General features: G+C 40.2%; 1 protein-coding gene across 3 annotated transcripts in view; it reads right to left on the bottom strand.

The window, feature by feature from the left end:
• Positions 1-1,732: 1,732 nt before the first annotated feature.
• Positions 1,733-25,119, bottom strand: part of matn4 (matrilin 4) — a 34,111-nt gene continuing 10,724 nt past the window's right edge. For 2 of the 3 annotated variants that reach the window (XM_063473362.1, XM_063473361.1), the window contains exons 2-16: positions 20,163-20,303; positions 17,646-17,821; positions 17,358-17,516; positions 16,328-16,559; positions 13,786-13,908; positions 12,620-12,742; positions 11,437-11,559; positions 9,231-9,353; positions 8,758-8,880; positions 7,701-7,823; positions 6,326-6,423; positions 5,867-5,998; positions 5,291-5,474; positions 5,040-5,192; positions 3,921-4,036 (exon numbers count right to left, since the gene is read on the bottom strand). In XM_063473362.1, coding sequence (XP_063329432.1) covers positions 3,921-4,036; positions 5,040-5,192; positions 5,291-5,474; positions 5,867-5,998; positions 6,326-6,423; positions 7,701-7,823; positions 8,758-8,880; positions 9,231-9,353; positions 11,437-11,559; positions 12,620-12,742; positions 13,786-13,908; positions 16,328-16,559; positions 17,358-17,516; positions 17,646-17,821; positions 20,163-20,235 — 2,061 coding nt within the window. In that variant the 5' untranslated portion in view covers positions 20,236-20,303. Of the gene's footprint in view, positions 3,625-3,920; positions 4,037-5,039; positions 5,193-5,290; positions 5,475-5,866; positions 5,999-6,325; positions 6,424-7,700; positions 7,824-8,757; positions 8,881-9,230; positions 9,354-11,436; positions 11,560-12,619; positions 12,743-13,785; positions 13,909-16,327; positions 16,560-17,357; positions 17,517-17,645; positions 17,822-20,162; positions 20,304-25,119 lie in introns of those variants that run through there. The other variant, XM_063473363.1, reaches the window with a different exon arrangement.

The following is a 25,119-nucleotide window of genomic DNA, read 5'->3' as shown; positions in this document are numbered from 1 at the left end:
CCTTGATATTATCCGACTGTCTCACTAAAACGTAGTTCTTCCTGCAGCAGCTGCTAATGTTAGTCCACCGTCTGCTGTGGCGTTACTTCATATAAAATTACACTAAGTTGGAAAAGTTCCCCAATCTTTCCCCTTTCTAAGTGTCCTTAATGCCTACACAAAAAATTTACTGTAATACCTGTTAACACCTTCTGAGGTTTATATTTTCTTGAAGTTCGTAGGGGTAGGTCTAAATTTTACACTCAGTTTCAAACTCACAAAGTTTCATTCAGCTGCAACAGTTTGTGACGTAGAGGAACACCAACAAGCATCAGTACTCTGGATGTTTGATTATCTGATAATTCACTGGAGAAAATTTCAAAAAGTGCATTATGGGTAACCTTTTATGTGATGTATCACCATGTGGAATAATTGGTAATTATAGGTTATAGGTGAGTCCGACTATATCTAGCTGGTACCTCTCAACCCCACGCACTAACTCAGGTTCCTTCCCCACCAGAGAGGTGACATTCCATGTCTCAGTTGCTAGTTTCAGTAGCCAGAGATCGGACTGCTAGGGTCTCTGCCCCAAAATATTTTCCAAAATCCAGCTGGTAGTGTCAGACCTGCAGCCTGCACAGCCAGCCCAGTTGCTGGGTTAGATGATTGCTGAGCTTGCTGGAGGTGCAGGCGACCAGGACACCTGCAGTGGAAGTGCCTGATGATGGAGGTCGGGCAGGTGTTCCCATTGGGGCTCCAGCACCCTTTGCTAGTCAAAGAGGGACTTACAGCATGCTGGTAAGGTGCCAAGGGGGTAGTGGCCTGTCTTTGGTGGACTGTGGTCGTTGAACGCAAACCCATGTCCATCAGACACTGGTTCAGCTGGCAGCATTGTTGGAGGCAGATTGGGCGGTTAGGTGTGTGCATGGTGACATTCACAAATATCCCATCGTGCCACTCTCAATTAAATCTGAGGACAAAACACACAGAATAAAGACTGCAGCTGTGCCTGACCCATCCCTTAATTCTGGGGACAGATTTGTGACGATGCATTCACGACGATAAATTAACAATAGGGGAACTAGAGGGGCAATAATGAGACAACCCGTAATACACTAGTGGTGTTACAGGTGGAGGCCACTGACATTTTTCCTCCTTATCTTTCCTGACTGTTTCTTCACTAGTTTTGCATTTAGCTAGGGTCAGGGTCAGTGCTGATAGCATGAGGTGATGCCTGACCCCTCAGAGGTTGCTTAGTTAGTCCACCTCATCCAGGATGACACATCAATATGTGCCATTACCAGAGGTTTGTTGTGATTCTCAGTCAGTACATGCTCTGATGTACAAATGCGTGGGGGTTCATAGAAACTACCAAGTCCCTGTAATTCTTTTGAACAGCGTATTAAAGGCCGGGATCACTGATGGTCTAAAGATTCGTGGATGTTTTTTCCAGTTTGCTGCTTCAGTGCCTGGGGCACGTATCTTTTACTCACTTTTACTCATAAATCTTAGAGGGGAACATGTCAGTTATGGGACAAAACAAAACAAAAAATCTGTGTGGAAGACTGCAATCCAAATGAACAGCTGTTTCTCACATATTTAATTCTTTTCACTTGCTGAAACTGCAGCACAGATTTCTTCTCTTTGTTCTCTGTTAAAGAACCAATAACACAGTAAACCTATTTGTGTGATAACTGCCTCACAAATGCTCCAGTAAGCACCAACACCACGAACACAGTTTACAGGTGTCGTTTAATTGCAGCGGTTAGATCCACCAGCTGGTCATTTCAACATGAGAGCATCTAAATCATCACAGATTTGCTTCGCTCACTGTGCTCACTATGCACAGATTTGCATAAGAAATAAAATGAGAGCATAAAACTTTTGCAGGATGTTTACAGAGTTCATCGACACACCATCAAATAAATGAAAGTTCACTCCTTTATTGTCGTCTGTGCTGTAATACAGAGATTCCTTAGAAAAATACAAAAAATGTAAACCTGTTATAAAATATACAAAAAATACAAGGATTCAAATACAAAGGGGTATAAATTTGTGGCAGTATTTTGTATATTATAGGACACAGACATTCAACACAATCTTCAGGTGGTTCATTTACAGAGTGATTTTATGACTGTTATTTAAATTGAATCACATATTCCTTTTTGGTGATCTTTCTTCATTCATAGTAAATTTCTGTGCACTGATTCCTGCACTGCGCTCACATTTGCTTTAATCGACCACAGACCACAGCCTCGGTGAATAGTGATACTTCAAACATCTTAAATTCCCTTTTTTAAAAACTACAACTCAGTTTTCTCTTCACCACTTTTAACCACCGCAAAAGCATTTAGGCCTAAGATAAAAAGCTACTGTCTACATGCAAGCACGTAATGAATTTACTGAAAATGACCCAAAGGGTTTTAATATTCAGAGTGGTAATAGCACTTCATTACTTTTTTGTCATTCTGCTGCTGATTAAAATAAAACAAACTGTAATAAACACGTCATATTTAACAAAACATACATAAGAGATCAAAGCATAAATAAAGCTATAAGAACAGGCGAATGATGGGTGGCGATGAATGAACACTGTGTGAGAAACTAATCGATTTTTACTGAATCATGTTTTGTGCTTATGTTTACTACATACAGTACACTGATTACAAATAGTTCACAACATGCCTGGAACCACCTGTGTGCAGATGTTGTGCAGAGTGTTCTGGACTGAGCGACGGGTGGACGCTGTGCGCTCACAGAGGAGTGACTAGGCAATCACAAAGTAGGCGGGCCCTAAATCGTGTCATGTTTTATCCTGTTTTTTAACCATAAACTCATCATGTAAGGGTTAACTGAGGTCATAGATCAAGTGAGGCGTAGATTTAAGGCAATTCTCTATGAGCTTCACTTTTCAGATGTCCATTTTTAATACAAACTGTAGTAAACAAAAATATCCCCAAAAAGAAAATGGCAGAGGTAACAGACGTCCTGGGGAACCTGAATCATCAAATCCATGTGTTTTATGACTGTTTGTCTTATAAGAGCACCTTTACTTGGTAAAAGGCTGTAAAATGGAGACACTTTTTGTTTTGTCCGTTGCCGGGTTGTCTGATTTGGAGGATTTGGTTTGCTGGGATGTGCCGAACTCTTCTTGAAGCTTGATTTATTGTCCTGCGTTCAATCTCCCCAGAGATCTTTTGTTGGACTTGAAGCTTATAAATATTGAACAACAGCTCTTTCCACAAAAATGCAGGACGGGAGATTTCAGAACTGATTAGAGTCTGAACTCGTGTTGTCACAGCAAATCTAAAAACCAGCGTGCTTACTTTGGCTGAATACTAACTATTGCATTTTAAGCAAGTTCAATATTATTACAACCTATTAAATTTTGTTCCAAGGATACTTTATTCTTCTGAATCAAAATACTGCCATTACACAGCATTTTACTACCAAGCAGACCTAACACTGTTGTGCTAGGACACGAGGCTGCGCTGTAGCTATGGGGTAGATTCACTGCAGTTCTATAAATCAAGCTTTAGTTTGTTCTTCTTCCTCGTCCCATTGCGCTCACTCAGAAGTCAACACATCACTTCCTGGAGAAAAGCTGGTTCTCCAGCTGTTCCAGACGGGCGGTCATCCCGGCCAGTGGACACGTAATTAAGGAATCATACGTACTTAACATGCACACATACACACTCATTGTATGCTGTATATAGCAGAAGAAGAAAAAGCTGGCACGGAGAGAGCAGAGGGGGGTGGGGTCACCTGCATGCTGAGCACCCCAAAAACTTTCAGCTTCTAAGCCAGTGAGCGAAGTCACGGGACAACAAACAACAGATATTATGTTATAAAAAAAGCAATAGCAAGAGATTTAATATCCAAAACCACTTTTTGAAGTCTTTACATGAATGCAAAGAATTACCTGATATTATGTGTTTTTTTTAAAGGATATGTTTCTGTGTGAGCTGCTCCAGGCTGTTCATAGTGGCCTGCTGAAACTCCACCAGACTTTCACATGCACAGGGGTCCTTCACCTCAATCTCGCCCTGACTCTCCTCTGCAGAGGGAAAAATATATGAATATTTATAATATTCTTTATCAGTATATACATTTGTGTTAATTTCAGTTATCTTGAAGATGCAGACATTGCTCATAAGATGCGATGAATTGCTGTAGTTTAATTTCTTTAATTATCTCTGTTTAGCTTTACTGTCCCCTTAGAGCTCCTAACAGACTAAACCAGGAAACTACTGTTATTATTTTTTAACCTGAGGATTTAATGTTCGGTACAGTACTATTACACTACGGAAAAATGTTTTGTAACTGCTTTTGTTTTATTGCCTTTTCTGCAACTGTCATGTTGTATTTCTGTCAGTAGAGGGCGACAAAGAAAAGACATTGTTACAATGAATCATCAGTAAAAACCACACAAACCATCACATGAAAGTTCTGCTGAAGCTTTACTCTTGACCAAAATCTTTTGTTTCTAAAATGATGAATGTTATCAATTTCAGCTGTTTATGGCACAATTATTAAGTGTATAAAAGGTTACAATGTGCTTTACTTGTGGAATCAACCAGTGATCTTCACCATTATATAAGCTGCATGAACAGAGGGATGCAGCAGAGAAGATTTTAAAAACATAGTAGTAAAAAAAGAGCACCGATTTTTATATTATTATTCTCTTGGGGAGGATATTCTCTTACTTTCTGGATGCTTTTTTTCCTGTTTAAAAACAATTTAATCTAAATATTAAAAAAAATATATAAAAAAAGCTAAAAGAGGATTAAAAACAGAGCACTCTCCCAAGGCCAGGATTTAATGAATGCTTTGTTTGCACATTCTTCATCTCTTTAATAAGTTTCATCAAGTTCACATTGGTAGTTTTTTATACTTCCACCTTAGCTTATTCATTGAAGAAAAAAAAGGTGATAAAGCATTTTCACTTCCTGTGGCAGAAAGCAAACCTTAGAATATAAACCAATAATATGCTGTCAGATTAACTTGCCTGTTTACGTGCTGTTTTATACACCGTGGTCAGGTCTAGCAGAGCATGTTACCTGGGCAGACATTGAGTTTGAGGTTCTCAGCAATGGTGCTGATGGCGGTGAAGTCAGTGGTGTAATAGAAATGTTTCTCCACAGGCTCAGACGCGATCTCACGGAGCTCATCTTCCACCGCTTTTCCAACACCCACCGCGTACATGGTGATGCCTGCATACATGCACAGGTGCAGGGTCACATGATAACTGCAGCACTGCTTGATTCAGACACTGAGCTACAGATGCCGTTATTATTATCCTTGGTCTTACCGACTTCTTTGGCCTTCTTGGCGTACTCGGTGATGTCATCCTGGGAGCGTCCGTCTGTGAAAACCAGCCCGATTCGTGGAATGTTGCGGCTCAGAGGACGAGCGCCTTCTGCCTCAGAGAAGCTGTTTTCCAGCATGTGCTTCAGGGCCAGGCCGGTCATCGTACCTTTCTCCATGTATTCAACCTGAACATGGACAGTAACAACATTTAGAGTCGTGTAGCTGAGCAGGGCCCAAACATGGTGCAAGTTTCATTTTTTTAATCAGGATTTCATTAACTGCACGTTCACTGCTGAGGATCTGTATGTATATATAAAATATGCCTGTACATGAATCTTTATGTTGACTTTAAGCCTCACGCAAGTATCACAATCTCACAATACTGTGCCACTCGTGTGTCACAGATCAGTGGGATAACTTCTCTCATTCACTTTACAGCTGGTCTTCTTCTGCAGGAAGCAAGAACTGCCCCCTGCTGGCCATTAGCAAGGATGCAGGTTTAAGTTACTTCCACTGCTTGATGTTTCAAACTGTCTGTCATTGATGAAACAAACAAACAAACAAACAGAAGCACTACCTTCATGACTGCAGCTTTGATCTCATCAGCTGTGTGGTACATGTTGAGGGGAAACTCTGTCCTGACCCGGCTCGAGTACTGAACCAGACCGACTCTGGTACCATGAACAGACACATCCAGAGAGTCGACGACCTGCAGGGACCCGGGTGAGGTGACGAATATTCAGCATTTTATTATTTTAAGATTATTTTATAGTTTTTAAGATATCAGACAAAGATGTCAAGAATTATCACTGCCTAAAATTACATTTGTAAAATATATTTTTGCTGAATGTCCAGGAAATGTTGTTTTAGTTGTTTATTATTTCTGGAGCCAAAACAAGATTGTTTCCTCTGCAGTAATTCATATTTGATGGCATTGTTTTATTTTGTGACCGTCCTGCATGTGCAGGTATGAAAATATGAAAGAATACTGCAATTTGGCAGTAAAATGCTCAGTGTGTTAGAAAATACTTCCAACCTGGTTAACAAACTTTTTGACAAGCTCAAAGTTTTGAGGGCGGACACTCTTGGAGCCGTCGATCAGAAGCACCAGGTCGATGTTTGCAGACTTGCAGGCTGAAGACGAGAAAGACGAAGGACGGGAGGCTTAATCATTTAATTTATTTCACTGTGAAAATCGTGATTAAAGAAATTAAGACAGTAAATACTAAATAAACACTGCAACACAAATACCACAGTAAAAAAAAAAGTAACCTATAGGCCCACATGAGTCACTGCATGATTATTCAGAGTTTACAGGTAACTTTCCAAAAGTGGAGTTAGTTGGTTTGATGTGTGGAGGTAAAGTTATGGAGCTGAATATATGATCATTGGACTTTACATATTGTATATATTCTGCTATTAGAGATATGTATGTTGTTCATCACAGTTTATGTCAGTAAGGAAGTTGGATAAATCCAAACTGATGGTGGGATTAAATAAGAGTGAACTTCTTCCCACTCAGAATAACTGGAGCGATACTGAAGTGTATTTTTGCTTTATTTTGGGTATTATTTTATTTTTTCTTTTCCTAAATGAACTTTTGTACTGTTTACATCATCACAATAAAATGAACAAAACAAACAAAAGAAAACAAAACAGGGTAATAAAGCTCAGTTTCACTGAGAGCCACATACATGGCAGAGTTATTATTAATATTATTATTAATTTTATTGTTGTTGTCGTCATAGTGACAAAGGATTGCTTTCAGATGTCCGCAGCAGTTGGAAAGCAGGTTTGGAGCGTAGCTCTTGAAGCGATGATAAATGAGACTCTCTCTCTGTCCCAGAATGTGATGTGAAGCTTACTGGCAGGCACGCTGGTATTCGCTCGCCCTCCCAGGAGGAATAAAACAATCCAAAGATCTTCGTCTTTGTCCAGCTCGTTTCATCCAGACATAACTGAGCTGCTTTTAACATCAGTTTGAGATCATTGTACATCTTTATTTCCTTTCCTGAGACATAACCTCTGCTCGGGGCCTGAATGTTTTTTCCTTTCGGTGAGAGTCACCTGATCAACGTCCAGCTGCCACTGAAAGCCCTGAATCTGAATCCTCCTCTTTAATACATTTCTTATGCTTTGGCTTAAAATATAGTGAAGCTCAGCAGTGCAGGATAATAGTTTATCTTTGAGCTTTGTTGTCTTAGACTGATTTATTAAAAAAACTGCATTTTTTCTGCAGTTTTTTGAGACTTTTTCCCCACGCCTGCAGCATTTCTGCTGGTTCACACAGGAGCCACAGCATCTTAATCCTGAAGCAGCTCTCTCTGCACAGAGTGCTGAGTTTCTTCAAACTAACTCGGGGCTGCTGAAACAGGTCAGAGGATTTTGCATTTGCACAGATGATGACTTACTGCCGCAGCTCTTGCCGTCGTCCTGTAGCAGCTGTCCCTCGGGGCAGATGCAGTGATAAGAGCCTGGCGTGCTCACACACTGGTATTCACAGCCGTGCTCCACTGTGTTACACATGTTCATGTCTGACAACACACAGACAGAAAGCACATATTACACCATAGCAGAGAGAGACACATGTCAGCCAGACCTCAATAAACCTGTTCACCTGCAAGTAATGCACAACAACTAAAGGTTTTATGAACAGGTGTGGAAGAGTTCACCTCGGGGAGGTCAACACTTATTTTTGCTGCTGTTCTAGTGCTGCTAGATTATGGTGAAAACCACCTCCAAAAAAACCCCCATTATTTAATAACAGCATTATTTAGCAACATCATAGACTTACTGAATTTTAAAAAATGTGTCTTATTGAACCCCTCATTAATCCTTCCACAAGTTCACCTACACAAACCTGTTGAAGAATTGATGCTGTTCATCGAAAGGCTCGAGCAGAGCTGTGTGAGTTTGGGTTTTTAGAGGAGCTCTAATGGGCACCAATGTAAAAGGAACAAATGCACAAGATTTATAAAACAAACAAAAGCTGATCTATAAGAAAAAATGTTTTGTTTTCATAATCACTGAAAACTGAATTAAAAATGTGATTAATCTAGCAGCCTTCACACATGGTGTCAACCTGGGAATCGACACCATGGCCGTTAAGAAGCGGAGCTCCATCAGCCTGTTGCTGCCTGTTTAGTTTATGTAGAGGATGATATTGCAAAATAATCTCTCTACAAACTAAACGAACATCCTCATTAAAGTGTGCTCATAACTTTTCTTGATTAATAAGTAGTTCCATAAGAAATGTATCTAGAATTTATATCCATCCATCAATGAAGAGCTGAACTCAGCACCTTTGGTTGGCCTAACAGAGTGAATCAACAGCTCAGTGACATCTTTTAGTGCCCCCCCCCCTTTTTTTCTGTTTGCAAGCAAACAGTAAAACAAATTCAAAGTACATTTTTATCAGGTACACTATGTAGTAAACACAAGCAGGGTTTTCATGTGAGATTCACTGACTTGTGCAGGTCTTCTTGTCCTTGTTCAGTTTGAATCCTTTGTTACAGTCGCAGCTGAAGACGCCCGGCGCGCTGACACAGATCTGCTCACAGTCGTGCTTTCCCTCAGCGCACAGGTCAATGGCTGAGTAACACACACACACACGCACACACACACACACACACACGCACACACACGTTATTCCCAGTTTATAACGTTATAGTGAGTGAATGTGACTCTAAGTGTCTAGTTTTACTCTGTATGTGTTAAATAAAAGTGATGTTTCCAAACTGTTCAGTCAGCCTAACAAACAGTTCAGAGACCCAGATGGAGTCAATTTTCAGTCTTTACTTTAAAGGAGCTGGAAACAACAACTATTTCATATTAATAACTCATAGAACCAACAGGAGAAAGAGCAGTCTTTTCTCTGACTGTAGGTGTGTTTCTGCAGGTGCGTGTACACCTGTGTGTATTTGCATGAGGGCTTGACTAACGTGTGCAGGTCTTCTCGTCCTCATTGAGCGTGTATCCTTTGTTGCAGTCGCAGGTGTAGACGCCCGGCGCGCTGATGCAGATCTGTGCACAGTCGTGCTTCCCCTCAGCGCACAGGTCAATGGCTGAACAACACATCGAGTTAAAGTGTGTAATTGTGATTAAGATTTTTTTTCTAAACATTTATCAGCGTCTGAGCCAAACAAATATACTTCTTCCATCTGCTTTGGATTTTGCTCTCAGAGGTTTCCAGTAAGGGCTCAGATAGATGGACTAAATGCCAGATATTAATTTCTGGAAATGGTAGACATCATGCAATAACCCCAAACTCTGAGATGACAGGATTTATTCAAACATAAGCACGCTATCCCGTTTTATTCATCTGGACTCCTTTAAATGATAAGTTTGAATCTTTGAATCAAAATTATAATTCACTGTGAGTCAAACTTATCTTATAAACTGTGTATTCAAAGCAGACTGCGAATTACTTAAAAATGTCTCCCTTCTGCTGTGAACTACAGTTACACTGTGTCTTACTCATGCTGTGAAGATGTGTACAGCTTCAGGAGAACAGCAAGTCTTTGCTCCCACAAAGGTTGGAAATGGTCTTAATATTAAAGGTTCCTGATGAAGAGGTGCTCTGCTGCAGCTGTTGATGTTATTGTCTCTGCATCAGTCTGACACCTTACGTGAAGTCCTCAGTAAACGCTTCCTGCCTTTTTTTTTTTTTTTTTTTTACCAAAGACCCATTTTGCTTTTAAGCTAAGCATTGCTAACAAACATAAGACTGGTCCCAAAGCCAAAAGGCTGACACCAGAAAACTCAACACTTTGGGGCTGAAAGTCAGAACAACTAATGTCAGGAAATTCAAAGAAGCAGGCCACAGATGTAGATGTTGGCGTTATTTAAATGGGAAGAAAATGAGGACTCCATTGGTAATTTTCTTGTTGTAGCCCCTCTCATAACCTCTGATGTCAGTCCTTCCAAAGTTGGGCCCAAGGTCCACCAGATTTATTTTTATGTTAAAGAGCATGGAAATGCATCAAAAGTAGGAGCTCGATCGGGACTCTGTTTATGTTTTGTAACAACTTCCTGAGGAGATCCTACAAGCAAGCTCTTTTTCTTCTTTAAAACTTTAAATGACATTTTCTCTTTGCTGTTTCATCCTTTAAGTCAGAATAACTTCAAAGCAGTTTATTCATTTTTATGTTGTTTGTAACTTTGTTCAGAAAGGTGACACATCAGTAACTTTAAAGACACACGACATGCTTCCTGATGCACTGGGCGCAGCATGTATTGCAGTTAATGCTAAAGAGTTCTAGTCTTTAAAATGAGTCATGTGTAAATAATATTCACAAGTAGTCGCTGTGAAGCAAGCACTCATTTCAGGCATCAGATGACTCTGAACACGTCACATTTCAGACAGCTTTTTTTTTCTACTTTTGGATCTATGATGTCACAGAGGGGATATACCTAATACAAAGCTCTGGAGCGAACACAGCTTGTTTCAGACAGAATATGAACTGAAGACCTGCACAGAGGTTCAGTATAAGATGAATTATTTTGAATCATGCAAAGCCTCAAAGATAAAGTTATGGAGGTGGAAATGAGCAGAATAGGGCTTCTTTAACAATCACATGCTACCCCGCTGGTCATACTAGGAATCGAATGTTTCTGCTTTCTGCCACATTGCTGCTGTAGCAGAAGTGTCCCAAGAACACCAAAAATTGGTATTCTAGGCCTTTGCATGCTCTCTACTGTACCTGTGCTTATTTTTCCATGCTGAAACACTCCTTGAATTATTCCCGTATCTTGAGTAATTCTATAAAGTTTGAGTGGGGACTGAAAAAAAGCTACTGCATATTAGTCATGCTGCTTTACTCTGGCACCATCTCTCAGGTCTCGACTCGATTTTTTTTTTAAAAAAAGGGATCATTAAAGTGTTTTTCATCATCTTGTGGTAACCTCAAAATGATAATTTAGTATTGTGGATTTCTTCCAGCGCTCTACATAATGTCATGATTAGCTAGTAACCGAATCCAGAGATACATTTGGGAAACGTTAATGTTCTGAATCATGCATTAGCGGCTGGGTCAGGCCGGTGTCAGTGTAAAGAAATCAGATCCTCACCTCCGTCATAACAGCAGTGGACATCGTGGCTGTGTTATTAACCGTTTATGATTTTTCTTCCATGTTCGCTCTGCTTACCCTGGCAGGTCTTGCCGTCCTCCAGCAGCCTGTGTCCCTCGTTACAGCGACAGCGATAGCCATTGAGCACACTCACACACTCATGATCGCAACTGTGGTTCCCAAATGAACAGTAGTCGATCACTGAGGGGAGGAAAGCAGCGAGGCCATAAGCAGAAGAGAGGACAGCAGCCAAATGTGTGGGTTGCATTTATGTTCCCCTTGTCTCGGCTTTTACCTGCTTTGCTCTGTCCCAAATATGAACCTTATTTGTGAATGAGTCTTACTGCAATAAGCTGATATACAAATACAATTAAATGATCATTTCTAATTGTATCTCTCCACATGGGTTTGGTACTGCAAGGGTTCATACTGTTGACAGGTGAGCCACGAGGCAGTGATGCTATCGGAGACTGACAGGTGCTCTCCATCTCTTAGTGCATGCCACAAACATGCAAACACTGAGCTGTAACTGATTAGGTGAAAAGCTCGTGCTCGCTTTCTGTCCCAGGATTTCAAACCACAACTGACGTGCTGGCTCACACGGAAACCTTCTCATACTTTGATGAACAGTCCAGTGAAATGTCTTCTGAAACATTTGAGGCGAGAAAATCAGCAGACTGAGTCTGTATATCTTAGATAAACAAGAACGATTGTCAAAGGTTTTCAGAAGAAACACATCGTACCAGATGTTCCAAGTTCCATAAACTAGCTTAAACCTCAGCCTCATGCTAATTAGGAGTGCGGGACTCGATGTCCTGGCTTATGAAACACAGCATGACTAGAATGCATTGAGATTAAGGCTCTAGTGTAAACATACTGTACTGTTTGAGAATTTATACTTGTTAACTTGTGCTTTAGAGATTTTCATTTAAATGCGTCTCATAAATCAGCCTCATGTGTCCTGACTGTGTGCAGCTAAGGTGGGTGTACATGTGTGTATGTTACTTCCTGCAGTGTGAGGAAAGTTTCAAAGCAGATCTACCAAAAGTTTTAATTGTACAAACTGGAGACGGAGGAACAAAATGCAAACCCACACTCACCAAGCAGCAGAATCAATGACAGCAGAACACATTTCAATCAATAGCATAAAGGTGATCGATATGAGATGTGTGAATTTGCTTGTACATTGTGTGTGTGTGTGTGTGTGTGTGTGTGTGTGTGTGTGTGTGTGTGTGTGTGTGTGTGTGTGTGTGTGACTAACTTGAGCAGGTCCTCTTGTCGTTGTTCAGTTTGTATCCTTTGTTGCAGTCACAGGTGAAGGAGCCCGGGGAGCTGACGCAGATTTGTTCACAGTTATGTTTTCTCTCAGCACACAGATCTATGGCTAAACACACACACACACACACACACACACACACACACACACACACACACAGACACACACACACACACACACACGAATGATATTACTTTTTATAAGCACTCTCCAGTGTTTGTTTGATTTTCTGGTTCTAAAACTGACTTTTTCTTTTCTTTTATTCTGTTTTTTCTGTCACACATGTGCTAAAGGACAAAGTTTTATATTTTCAAGTTTCCCCTGTAAGCCAGAAAAACTTCCTGAAAATTCTCTGTTTCAGGCAGTTTTTTTTCTAGTTTTAAGATAAGATAAGATAATTTAAGAACTTTATTTATCCCGAGGGAAAATCTTTTGTCATACACATGCTCAATGCAGCAAGAGAAACAGAGGAACACAGGAATAAGATATAGAATATATACAATAAGAATACTAGTATACAGTAACACACAGTAGGATAGTGCAAAATATAATATCAAATAACTCTAAAGAAGTAACAATATAACTTTTACACCTCGGTGCTGAGAGGACAGCATTGTTGTGAGCACAGAGGACCCGCCTTCTGCTGCTTAACCAATCAGAAAAAAGCTGACTGGAGCTGCGTTTTTTAGTTGCTTTCATGTTATTTTTTGTTTCTTGCTATTTTTCTTGTGAGTGTTTGTTTTATTTTGGTGTTATTCCGCTGCTTTTAGTTTTTGATTATTCTGTCATTAACCTGTGTTCCTCTCCCTCCTGTTTCCCATCATTAATCACTCTGTGGGGCCTGAATGTTCTCTGTCCTTTGTTAAGCTGTCTGTCTCTTTGTGTTTTCCCTGAAACTTTTTTGAACTTTGTTCTCAGATTTTGACATTCACCCAATAAAAGAGTTATTTTTTATTGAATTGTCGGCTTGTATTAGCTTTTAAGAAGAAAGAGCTAAAACAGCTAGTTTCAGACAGCTGCAGGTCATGCAAATCTACTCCAGTAGAAGACAAAAATAAAAATACAGAGTTCAAAAGGGAAAGACAGTTTTCCTTTTGATTTTGCTGGTAGCTGTATATAGTTTAGTATAGTGGGAGCAAACTGCAAATTACCTGCGCATGTCTTCCCGTCATCGTTCACAGTGTATCCGGGCAGACAGAGGCAGTGGTAGGATCCAGGAGTGCTCTCACAGATGTGCTCACAGCCATGGTCTGACTCCAGACACAGATCCACGCCTGTGTCAGATCAGCATTCAGAAAACCAGCTTCAATATATTTAACTTGCAGCTTATTATCACAAAATCAAAATCATATTTCCAACAACTTTGTGTTTTTTCTGTAGAAAGGAATTATTGGTGCCCCTGAAGGAAAACTGTAAAATGAAAAGCTCTGAGAACCAAAACTAATCAAAGAAAAACACTTCATGAAAATACATCTTCACTAGGCCTCGTCTGCAGTCACGACACAATCTCTACAGCTTCATCTGCAAAGCATGATGGGATTATTGGTTTTAGCCCTTAGTTTTAGCTACAGGACTCTTCATTTTCACTGAGAGCCTATTTTATTTCACTGATTTACTTTTTGTATTTATTTTATTCGTCTGCATTTTGCATCTCCCACTGCAGGACCAGAATGTTTTTTTTAGCTGTAGTCCAGTGTTGAATAATAGCAGCATGAGGAAATATCGAGTACTTAAGGGATTTGCAGAGGTTGTTATGAAAAAGTATTAGGTTATGTGCGGTCAGACAGATTTTTTTATTTTTTTTATTTTAACTCGAGCTAGACGTTGTGTTTTTAATTACATAAAAAATCTATGTTGCACCAGATGAAGCCAATGTCATGAAATTTTAATCCCACAGATTTAGCTGAAGTTTTTTACTGCTCTTACATTAAGGTGACTTTAAATAAAAGTGATCCATTTGTAATACAAAATCTTTTAGATGGAGATTTTATAAAAACAAAACTTCCAAATCCTTAAAGAGTGGAAAGTTTTTACATTCCAGTAAGATTTTGCACTCACACGAATCTTAAAACTTACTAGTTACACAACTCATCTTAACTGACTCCAGCTCAGGGTAAATGTTATTTTTTTGCTGATTAAAAGCTGAATCTCATAATCGTCATTCTTCTCAGGTACAATGACATTTTGTTTAGAAATAAAAACATAGTATGATATATAAGTGGTAACAGGTAGATGCAGAATAAACAAATATACTACAGAATATAACAGAAGTATTAGAAATAATAAGACAAATTAAAAGCACCAAATATAGTAATAGAGATGGCACGATACCACTTTTTTATGTCCGATACCGATACCGATATCATAAATTTGGATATCTGCCGATACCGATATTAATCCGATATAGTGTGTTTTTTAATCAGTAAAACTGTTTTTTTTAATATCTTGCTGCATTTTGTATAAGTTTATACTCAAGTTTAAATAAACAACAACACTAAAGCTATTCTGTTATACCTGTATGTAAAAAATACACTGCACCCAAAATATTTCATAGTTCAGCAACACTGATCAATCTAATAAACTTAAACCTACTCCATCCTTACTATTCTGGTATGTTAAAGAGTACTTAGCAGAAATATTAAGCAACCTAACTAATAGGGTTGCAAACTCCCAGCAAAAAAAAAAAAAAGGGAACCACCCCACCCCCCACCCTCCACCTCATGATGCTTAATCGACGTAATCAACTTTAATTTGATGCAGTGTGAAAAAAATGCACAGAAATAAATTATTTTTCAAGAATAATTAAATATATTCAACATCTTTCTTCAACAGAATTGCAGACTGCACAGATGGTACTTTCCCAAAGGAAAAAGTACTATAGCTTACTAGGGTATATTAGACTTAACAGTTACTATATACAGTAATGGACTTCTATACATTTTACATCAGATTAAAACTTTGGGTGTAAGATTCAGATAATTATTTATTAAAAGCTAGACATTTTAAATGAGAATAAGAAAGATAAGTATGTCTTTGTGCCCCCTTTTCCCTGTTAATGCCCTATCGGCCCCCCTGGCTAAACTTTGCTAGATCCGCCCCTGCACAGTTACCAGCCGTCAGCTACATAGAAAAGGATCCTGGTGTAGAAAGTAATATTAAATAAATTCTAACAACAGCTTATCAAGGTTAAACGTGCTGCTGTTGTTCAGCCGCTGTTTTCCTCTTTCTGGTGCAAAGTGGGCGATAAACAAACAAGAGAGACGGACTCGGGACAGAAAAGCCGATCAGCTGATCATTAAGCAGTTTCACGATTGAAGTAGCAGCAGGAGAGGGAGAGAGAACATTCAGAGATGAACTTACACACTTGCTTTACTTCTCTCTGGGATAACTTCCTCGGAGATGAAATGCTGGATTGCTAGCGAGGCTACAAATAAACACAGCCGCTCTATCACGTGAGCACACTGCTTCTACGTGCTACGGTTACAAGCCGAGTTACGTCGTGTCGCAAGTTTTGTGAGGTGCTTTTTTGATATTTAATGGATCGGATTACATTTTTTAATTTCTTGCCGATATCCGATCCAGTAATTTAGGTCAGTATCGGACCGATACCGATACTTAATATCGGATCGGTCCATCTCTATATAGTAATAGCAGTTACTTGTATACTTTGTATTTCCTGTGCTACAGTCTTACCGCAGAGCTTATCCTGGAACTGGATGCCAAACTGATGAATGAGATCAAAGGACTCAACCAGGAAGACGTGGTCCTCGAAGGGCGGTGATGCCATGGCCCTCAGTGATGTCATATCTGCCCTGGCCACGCCCACAGCATAGATCTCAATGCCTTTTTCTCTTGCCTCAGCTGCCACCTCAGCCACGCGGTCCTGAGGACGTCCGTCTGTCACGATCACGGCCACATTTGGAACCTGAAGCCATCGGCACAACCAACCACAGACAGCTGTTATTGACGTCCCTTCCATCTTTGTTTTTTTAGCCCATAAATTCAGAAACATTTTAGTGTTTTAATTATTATTTTTTATTTTTATTATCCTAAGAGCTAACTTCATCAGGTAGAGTTTGGCCTGCCAGGGCCTCAGCTCTTGACTGCTGTCCAATCCAAACTGCACTAGACCTTTACAACGCCTACAGCTACATCTACACTTTTTTTAAATGTCTTTTGTGTCCTTGGCATTCCTCCCAGGAGGCCCAGGACACATTGGAGAGATTATATCTCTTGGCTGACTTGGGAATGCTTTGGTGTCCCCCCCAGAGGACCTGGAAGAGGTAACCCTGGGCTTAGACTGCTGCCCCCATGACCCAGATAGAAATGTCTGAGTCATGGCATAGTTCTGAAGGAACTGAAGGTTGGATAGTTCTGCTCAAAGTTCTGTTATAACAAAGTTCTACAGAATAGTAGATACTGGATGAAATAAGCATATGCACAGCCCCTAACTAACTTTACCACTGGCTGGCCACTCCTGTTTCTGTGTCAGGGGTGGAAACCTCAGGATCAGAGCCAAGGTGAAGTAGAAAGTTTTCAACCATGAGAACATTTGAGTTTTTGCACATAAAAGAGGTTTTGTTGAATTATATTTATTTCTGTGATGATTTAAATACAGATAGTTAAAAAGGAAAGTAAAGATTTAAAATGCCTGAAACCACCAGCACAACTAAAGGAAATGGTTACAAAATGGTTCATTGGGTGTAAGACATCCAATACGTACCTTTGGCCTGTCTCCAGCCTCGGGAGTGAAAGCTTCATTCATCATGTATCTGATGGCGAGTCCGGTCATGGTACCCTGAGCGAGGGGGATGATCTGATTGATGGCTTTCACTATGTTGCTTAGCCTGCCGTGAGTCTTCAGAGTGAACTCAGTGCGGACCTGAAAGCAGCGAAGTACAATCAAAGATTAAAACGTGATCTTAAGACCAGGTAGTGATGAGAAGGGTTAGCTGTCAAGATGAAGGAGTACAACGTGAAAGGAGGTCTGGGTTCTGTCTGGTTACTCTACCTGACTGGAATATTGAACAACTCCCACTCTGGTGGCATTTAGTCCAATATCCAGGGTGTTAATGATGTCAATCATAAACTTCCTCATGGTCTCAAACTCATGTGGCCTAACGCTGCGGGAGCTGTCGATGAGGAAGACTAGATCCATCGGACCAGTCTTACATTTCTGTGCAGGTTCTGGAAGAAAAAAAGAAAAGCAGAATCTGTTCAAACTGGATGTTTCAACAATGGGGGAAAAGAAGAGTATCCCAGAAAACATGAAAGATGGGGATTTTTATTGTGTCGTAATATATTACACAAATTATTCCCCAACAAATGCTTCACTCCTGTTTGAGTGATGTTTACCGCAGTGTCCAGCTCAGGAAGCTGCTGAGCCTTTTTTAAAATATATTTGTAATCTGTGTTTAATGAATTTCAGTGGGACGCAGTGGGCTGTTTCACTTTCAGGAGCTGTAGTAGTAAAATATGATTTCGACACATTTTTTGCATGAAACACAGACGTGGCCTCTGCAAGATGTTAATGCAAGGAGGAGACTCACAGGCCCCAAACAGTCGACTGCTAATGTTCACATGAGGTGTCGTGTCTCGTGTGAAAGGATTTGATGCTCTGAGGAAAACCTAAACAATTTTACTGTTGTGACTGATCAGTGGGAGAAAAGGCTGCTTCTCTCTTTTTTTGACTTTCTTTTTAAATTGTGTGGATTTTACTCTCTCTCTCTGAAGCACGGCAGCAGCAGACGCCTTCCTCAAACATCGGTACAGCAAACATTATTTACCACCTGAGCGCTGCTTCTCGGTGGCGTCAGCTGCCACAGGACACCTGTTTTTGTCTTTATTTTTTTCGGACGCGCTCCCATGTTGTAACATCATCTAGGTTCAAAAACGCTGCCGTCATGAATGAGGTATGAGGTGGGCTTGTGTTTGTGGTGTGGCTTTACGAGTTGGAAAGAAACTGTTTGATTAATGCCCATCCAGAATTTCTTCACACAAAGTGAAAGTCAGAACAGACGAGACTCAGTGTCAGAATAAGCAGACATGTGGGACCGCTGGAATCCATCTTTAGGTTCAAATAGACGTCAGCAGTGGCCAATTTTTAACGCCTTATAAACACGTCCACTGCATTGTCTGGTCACATAAATCAGGTCAGCCGCAGATGTAATGTATAGGTGTCAATGATACGTCCTGAAACATTCGTGCCTTTCACAGAAGTCATAATTCACACGCTTGTATAAAGAGTCCTATTCAGTAACATTTACAGGTTATAACTGCTGCTGATTTTTTTTCTAAAAAAGTTCCCAACCCTTCTTTTTTACATTTTCTATCTAAATTTGGGTTTCTACTGTTTCTTAGTCCTAATTTGGTCAATTAAATTAAACTGTGACTCCAAAAGTTAAAAACAGTTTTGAACTCAATATAGCCACACGCATGTCACTATGTGTTCATAGTTAGCTAACATGATCTCAGTCATCACAAACACCTTATATTAGACATTTTAAATTTAAATTATTATGTTTTCCTCCTTTTAGAGGACACATTTAAATGTTAATATCAAACATGTCGAAAGCTTAAACAACAAAGACTCTGTGTAAATGTGGGTGCATCCCTGTGAGCCAAAAGTTCAACAAGGACGCCACCACCCTTTTTGGCTCCTACCTCAAAGCACACTGTGCGCTGTCGATCTCACGTGCTGCACAATAATGTTTAATATTAAGTATTTACTGTCATATTCTCATATATCATTGTGATGTTGTTTATTACTCATTTTCTTCTGCTTGCTTTCTTTTTTCTTTCTCAACAGGTGATCCAGGTGATCGATATATGTATTTTTTGTCTACTTATTCTGTTGGTTTTTGTTTTTTGCCCTTTTTCCCCGTCCCTCTTCTCAGTTGTTTTTCTTTCCCTCTTTCTTTCTCCCCTTTCTTTCCACCAGTCAAGTCTGTCCCGTATTCAGCAAGTGAAAATAAAATAAACAATAAAAGGTGAATCAAATGGACCATTACGGCAAGGCTGGGATGGTCCATTTGGTAAAGTAAATCCGTTGGGCATCTTTCTTCGCCTTTAGACAATAATTCTGATGGCAAAAGAACCAAACGGGACAGGTGAAAAAAAAAAAAAAAAAAAGGACGCCACCAAGGATTATTTTGAACTGTTCATGCAAAGCTACCCTTAAAGTGAAAAACATTTGGCTCTGGTAAAGGTGTAATTGTGCTATCACATGGTTGTTTAAACCATTGTTTATAGTTATCGACTCTCTGCAATCCACTGAAAGCATCTGATTTAAAATCTCCCCATAAATCATAGCTTCGCATTGTTTAGGCTTTGGTTTGTCTTTGTGTCGTGACTCTGTGTTTCTATTGTGATCCAAACCCACATTAGTTCCCAGTTCTTTTGATCATCCAAATGCTCATCATTAAACATTTATCTCTCATTTTTCCAGACTTCCTTTTCTTTCATTTATTTTCTTAGAATTAAACTCTAAAATAATTTTCAGTGATTCTCACAGTATCTGCACACTGACCTGTTTTTGGTCTGGCTGTTGCGAGGACAGCCAGGGTCAACAGGATGAATGCGCTCAGTTGTCTCATCTTCATCCAAATGATATCGATCGAGCAGACGGGTCGCTCGCAGCTGGGCTCAGATAGATTGGAACAGGATCAAACTGTGAAGAAAAGACGAGAAAGATAGTGCCCACTTTGAGACTCAGTCACACACTGCAGTGTTGTCATAAAGCTTTAATGTCTGCAGATGGAAGAGGTTAGGATGGACAGATTAGTCTGCAAGACATCAAACTTGGACACAGGAGATCACTCTTTCCTTCTTTCCCATGCTGACGATCCTCGAACAGGCACGAGCCTCATCAGCGCATACCTCGATTCTTATCTAATCCTTCAAAGTTATTTGTGTGTAATATGTGTGCCTAAACACACACAAATTAGAAATCACCTCTGGAAGACATTCCTAGATCACATCAGACACACTTAATCATTCTTGAGAGCAACTGAAGTGCTTTGTCCTTTGAGCTTTGTCCTCATTAATAACAAACGTGTAACTTCTATCCTACGATTCAGGCCTGACGACTCTGTATGACGATGACTGTGACAGATTTTTGAATACAATGTGAATTTAATTGTGAATGGATGTCTAAATTAAAAACCAGCTCCACCTGTGCGGCTCACCATGTTATTTGTATTAGCAGCTGTTGGTCATGTAGATACGTTCTGGATTTTTTTCAGCTATTACTGAATACGTACACAACAGGAATGTGCTTTCAGGGGTTCTAATGCTGAGGCATATTATTTCTGAACCATTGCCATGATGCGTACTTGTATGGAGCCTTAAAATGTAAGATTTTCTGGGGGTCTGAGGACAAAAGCAACAAAAAATCATTGGCATCTTCAGTGTTTTCATTAAGTACACAGTAGCTGTCTTATACCTTATATTTTCGAACATATTCTCCACTCACACGACTGAAAAATGTTTAATCTCTTGAAGCTCATCAGAGTGATTAGAGACTCTGTAAAGTGTTAATAATGACAATGGCAGTGAAACATTCCAGGCCTGCCCCTTCATAAAACACTCAGCGTAACACACCTGGATAAGGTGCACAGCAATACCTGCTAATAGAAGGCTGCAGGCAGACACACAGACCCTAATGTGCCTGCAGGCGAGCAGCTCCCGCAGCAGCAGGGGGATAATGATAAAGTCTGGGACGTGTTTATGTTTGAGGCACTGGGTCAATTCAAACAGGCAGCATGAAAGCCACCTCTCTTTCATTTAGGCCCACAGAGAGGGGTCCTTCGGGGGTTTATCGCTGTCTGACTGGCAGCCAGAGACTGCGGTCATCACTGGCTCAGCTCAGAGTAATGAGTCAACAGATGTAGCCGAGCACAAAGGCTCTTTTTTCAGTTTGTGTCTCTGTTTGTCTCGTTGCCTTTCCCTCCGTCTCCTCGCCCACTTTCTCTCTTCTCTTTCACTCTCGTCCACATATTTTCACGAGCGTCTCTGCAGCGAAAGTTCAGCCAAACATTTGGAGCACATTTTTCTTGCTTTTATGTTTTCAAGGTTAACTGGTGGTTATGTCTTTATCATTTTGTCACTGTCCTGTGCAGAACGCTTCAATCATCATAGCTTCAGTCCCTCGTATTACACAGATCTCGATTCCTTCTATCTTCAAACAAAGATGATCAAAAGCAAAGTTATTTTTCTAATTACTGAAAAATAGTATTCAGTCCATTGTTACAAGTGTGTGAATAAAATTAATGTGGTTGTTATTGAGTTTGAAGTTCAGGATGTATCAGACTACAGTCAGATTGTTCCCACTTACACAATATTAGATCCAGCTCCTGACACGGTGAAATCCTAATCAGGGCCCTGGTAGTAATTTTTAGTAAGCGCGACAAATGTGCACTACTCATGTCACATAGGGCAGTCTCTACTGTGACGTGATTGAGTTCATGTAGGAAAATGTTTCAAGAAAATGTGTTTTTTTATGGTTTTTATGTAAAGGGACCTATTATGTTAATTTCCACCTCCATATTTCATACTTTATTAGCTTATACTCCCCCTGGGTGGCCTCAGTTTCTCTCCCTTTAAAGGCCCCAGTACCCCGCTGCACTGGTCGCTTCACCTGCCACCAGAAACGTCATCGCAGAGCTGCTTGTATTTGTGCTCACCCTGACCTCACAGGTAACCGCTGCAGTATTCTTCTGAACAATAAGTGACGCCACATGAGCACTGATAAAACACCACGCAAAGGAACTGCAGGGTTTTTTCCACTAAGTCTCACATTTTCAAACTGCTCCAACATCTCCACGTGTATACTCTGAGCTTCTGTACTGATGCACCATTAAAACAGCAGCAGAAACTGTGCAGCACAAGGCGCCAGATTACAAAAAACTAGTTGCACAACCTGCAGTAACAGGACAGCAGGTGAGAAGTCAACTTTGCTGTACAGTGCCGCTCACAAGGCGCCGTACAGCAGGTCTAAAGGGGCTCTAAGGCCAATAATCCAGTATTCTTCTAATTGGCTGTCCTTCACAAACAGAATATGTGCACATCAGCTGGGCGGGGTTTCTATGACTGTGTGTCTGATGTGACTATGTTAGAGATAACTGCTCCCTGTGACATCATGCAGATCCAAGATTAGAGCAAACTGTCAGAAACTTCGTGTTTCCAGGAGTCTGAAGCCTGAACTGAAGCATGTGACACTGTAACAGCACACACATGACAACAGGCCAACTTTGTGTGTGTGTGTGTGGGTGTGTATTCACATCTTTGTGGGGTTATGATAGGATTAGGCATTAATTTTTCATGGTTAGGGTAAGGGGCTAGGGAAAGCATTATATCAATTAGATGTCCCCACAAGATATGAATACCCAACGTGTGTGTGCGTGCATGTGTGTGTGTGTGTGTGTGTGTGTGTTGCACAAAGACTTCTCAGTACAGCTTTCTGTACCTACATGGCAGCAACCAGCCCCCCACCTCCCCTTTTCCTGTCTCCCCCACTAAACAACAATCCACTGGATCCTGCCGCCGCTCAGCGTGTGCGCTGCAGACACACACACGTATCACAACTCCGCCTCAGGTCGGGTCACAGAGCAGCATATGTTCTATAATTATCCACAAAGAGAATCTTTCAGCTCAGAGCCAATATTTTCTCGTTAAACATTTCATTGACGGGTTGGTGGTGAAGGCTGCCGCTCGCTGTGACTGCGAGGCTGCTAACAGTGTGAGTCTTACTTCGAGCTCCTGTTTCCTTCCATTAGCACAGTACACAAACTTAAATGGTCTGCTCGCCAACCACTCTTGGAAATTTATTCACTACAATATCTTAACTGTCCACTGTGATATCAATTTTATGAACAGCACATTATATTGTGCAACTGCAGCATGACAGTGTAATTTATTTGAATGTGCTTTAAATACAAAATCACATTTAGAAAGGCAGCTAGATGCTTGTGAGGAGCAGTTTGATGCCACATACTGGAGAGTAAATCAACCGTGCAGTTTACTCAGCTACTTGTAACGAGGCCGTCAGAGAGCAGACATATTGTTGATGTTGGCGTGAAGGTGAGATTACCACGAGAGATGAAACACAAACTGTTTCTTTAAAGTTCTTTTCGAGCTCAGGCAGCAAAAGTAAACCTCTGGATTTATCCACGTGTCATTTTTAAAGTTGATATTTAAGAGGGTAAAAGGTCAAACTCATAAATGTCATTATATGACCGTCAGCTGTGTTTTAAGGACAGTCCATCTCCAAATCATCTGCACTATTTAAGTTTGGGTTTCTCTGGTTTGGAGATTTCGGCTGAGAGGATGTTTGCGTTGTCTTGAATCTGATGGAATTCATTCATTACAGCCCTTGTTACATATTCTTCATGTGGGGACTATTTTCTTTCTACGGTCTACATCTATCAATGAAAAGACTCAAACAGCTAAAATTAGCTTTTAATTTATGAAAAAGTAACATTATTGTTGCCACTGTTTTCATTGGGTTTTGTAAATTGATCAGTAAATCCATAATGAGTCATATCATCATTAGGTGAATGCTGTGGAATATCATTTCTCATTTTCTGTGATTGTAGTGATGTAACCTCCACTATACTAATAAACACTAAAGCTCTTACATACTTTTCACTACTACTGTCTAAAGAATCAGTTTTATGTCTGGCTCCATTAAGGCTCCATTTCCACATTTTGCAGATTTCTTAGCTTCCCATCAGCTCGTCTGACGCCATGGACACGTTTTTAAAGCGATCCTTTTTTCTTGTCTGTGCTGTTACCGAACAAAGTCAAAGCACAGACGATCACAGACACACTTAGACAACAGTACACTATCAGGCCTGGGTTTCCTGCTAGCGCTGCTCCCTCTGGGAGAAGAACATGTTGATGCATTTTCCTGCTTTCCCTGCACTCTTCCCTGATGTCCACTCACACTGAAGGCAGTGGACAGAAGGAACTCTCACCTGACACGAGCATTGATGCAGCATCTGCAGAACTCATTTACAGGAAGTTGAAGCTGCATTAGCCCTGATGGTAATCAGAATTATCACATGTTACTGATGGAAAGAATTGTAACAAATTGATTATTGGTTAAACTGATTTTTTTCTGAACTAATTCGTTTTTGGGTTGACTGAGTAATTGATTAACTGATTAGCAGTTTCTTTTTGGCTGTCGTTTGTTTGTCTTGATTATAATTCATCTCCAGTTTTTTAAGCTTTAACCAAATAAAGTCATCAGGATGTTTTTTTTTACAACTGACTTTGTTTTTGTTTTTTCTTTAAATAAGAGTCAACTGAAATAAAAATCTCATCCATGAGCTGTACTCAGATTTTCAGACTTGTGGGAAATGGTTCCTTTTCTCTGCCTCTCAGAATATTTTTGCATCATTTTTGAAGAATTTAATATTTGGTAAAACAAGTTTTATAAAACATAAGAATAATAGATTTGGACAGTGGACCTAGGCTGGCCATGT

The sequence above is a fragment of the Pelmatolapia mariae genome, linkage group LG5, assembly GCF_036321145.2.
Source record: "Pelmatolapia mariae isolate MD_Pm_ZW linkage group LG5, Pm_UMD_F_2, whole genome shotgun sequence".
NCBI classification, from domain to species: domain Eukaryota; kingdom Metazoa; phylum Chordata; class Actinopteri; order Cichliformes; family Cichlidae; genus Pelmatolapia; species Pelmatolapia mariae.
Note: the sequence above shows the minus strand (reverse complement) of the source record. Positions and strands in the feature narration are given on the sequence as shown.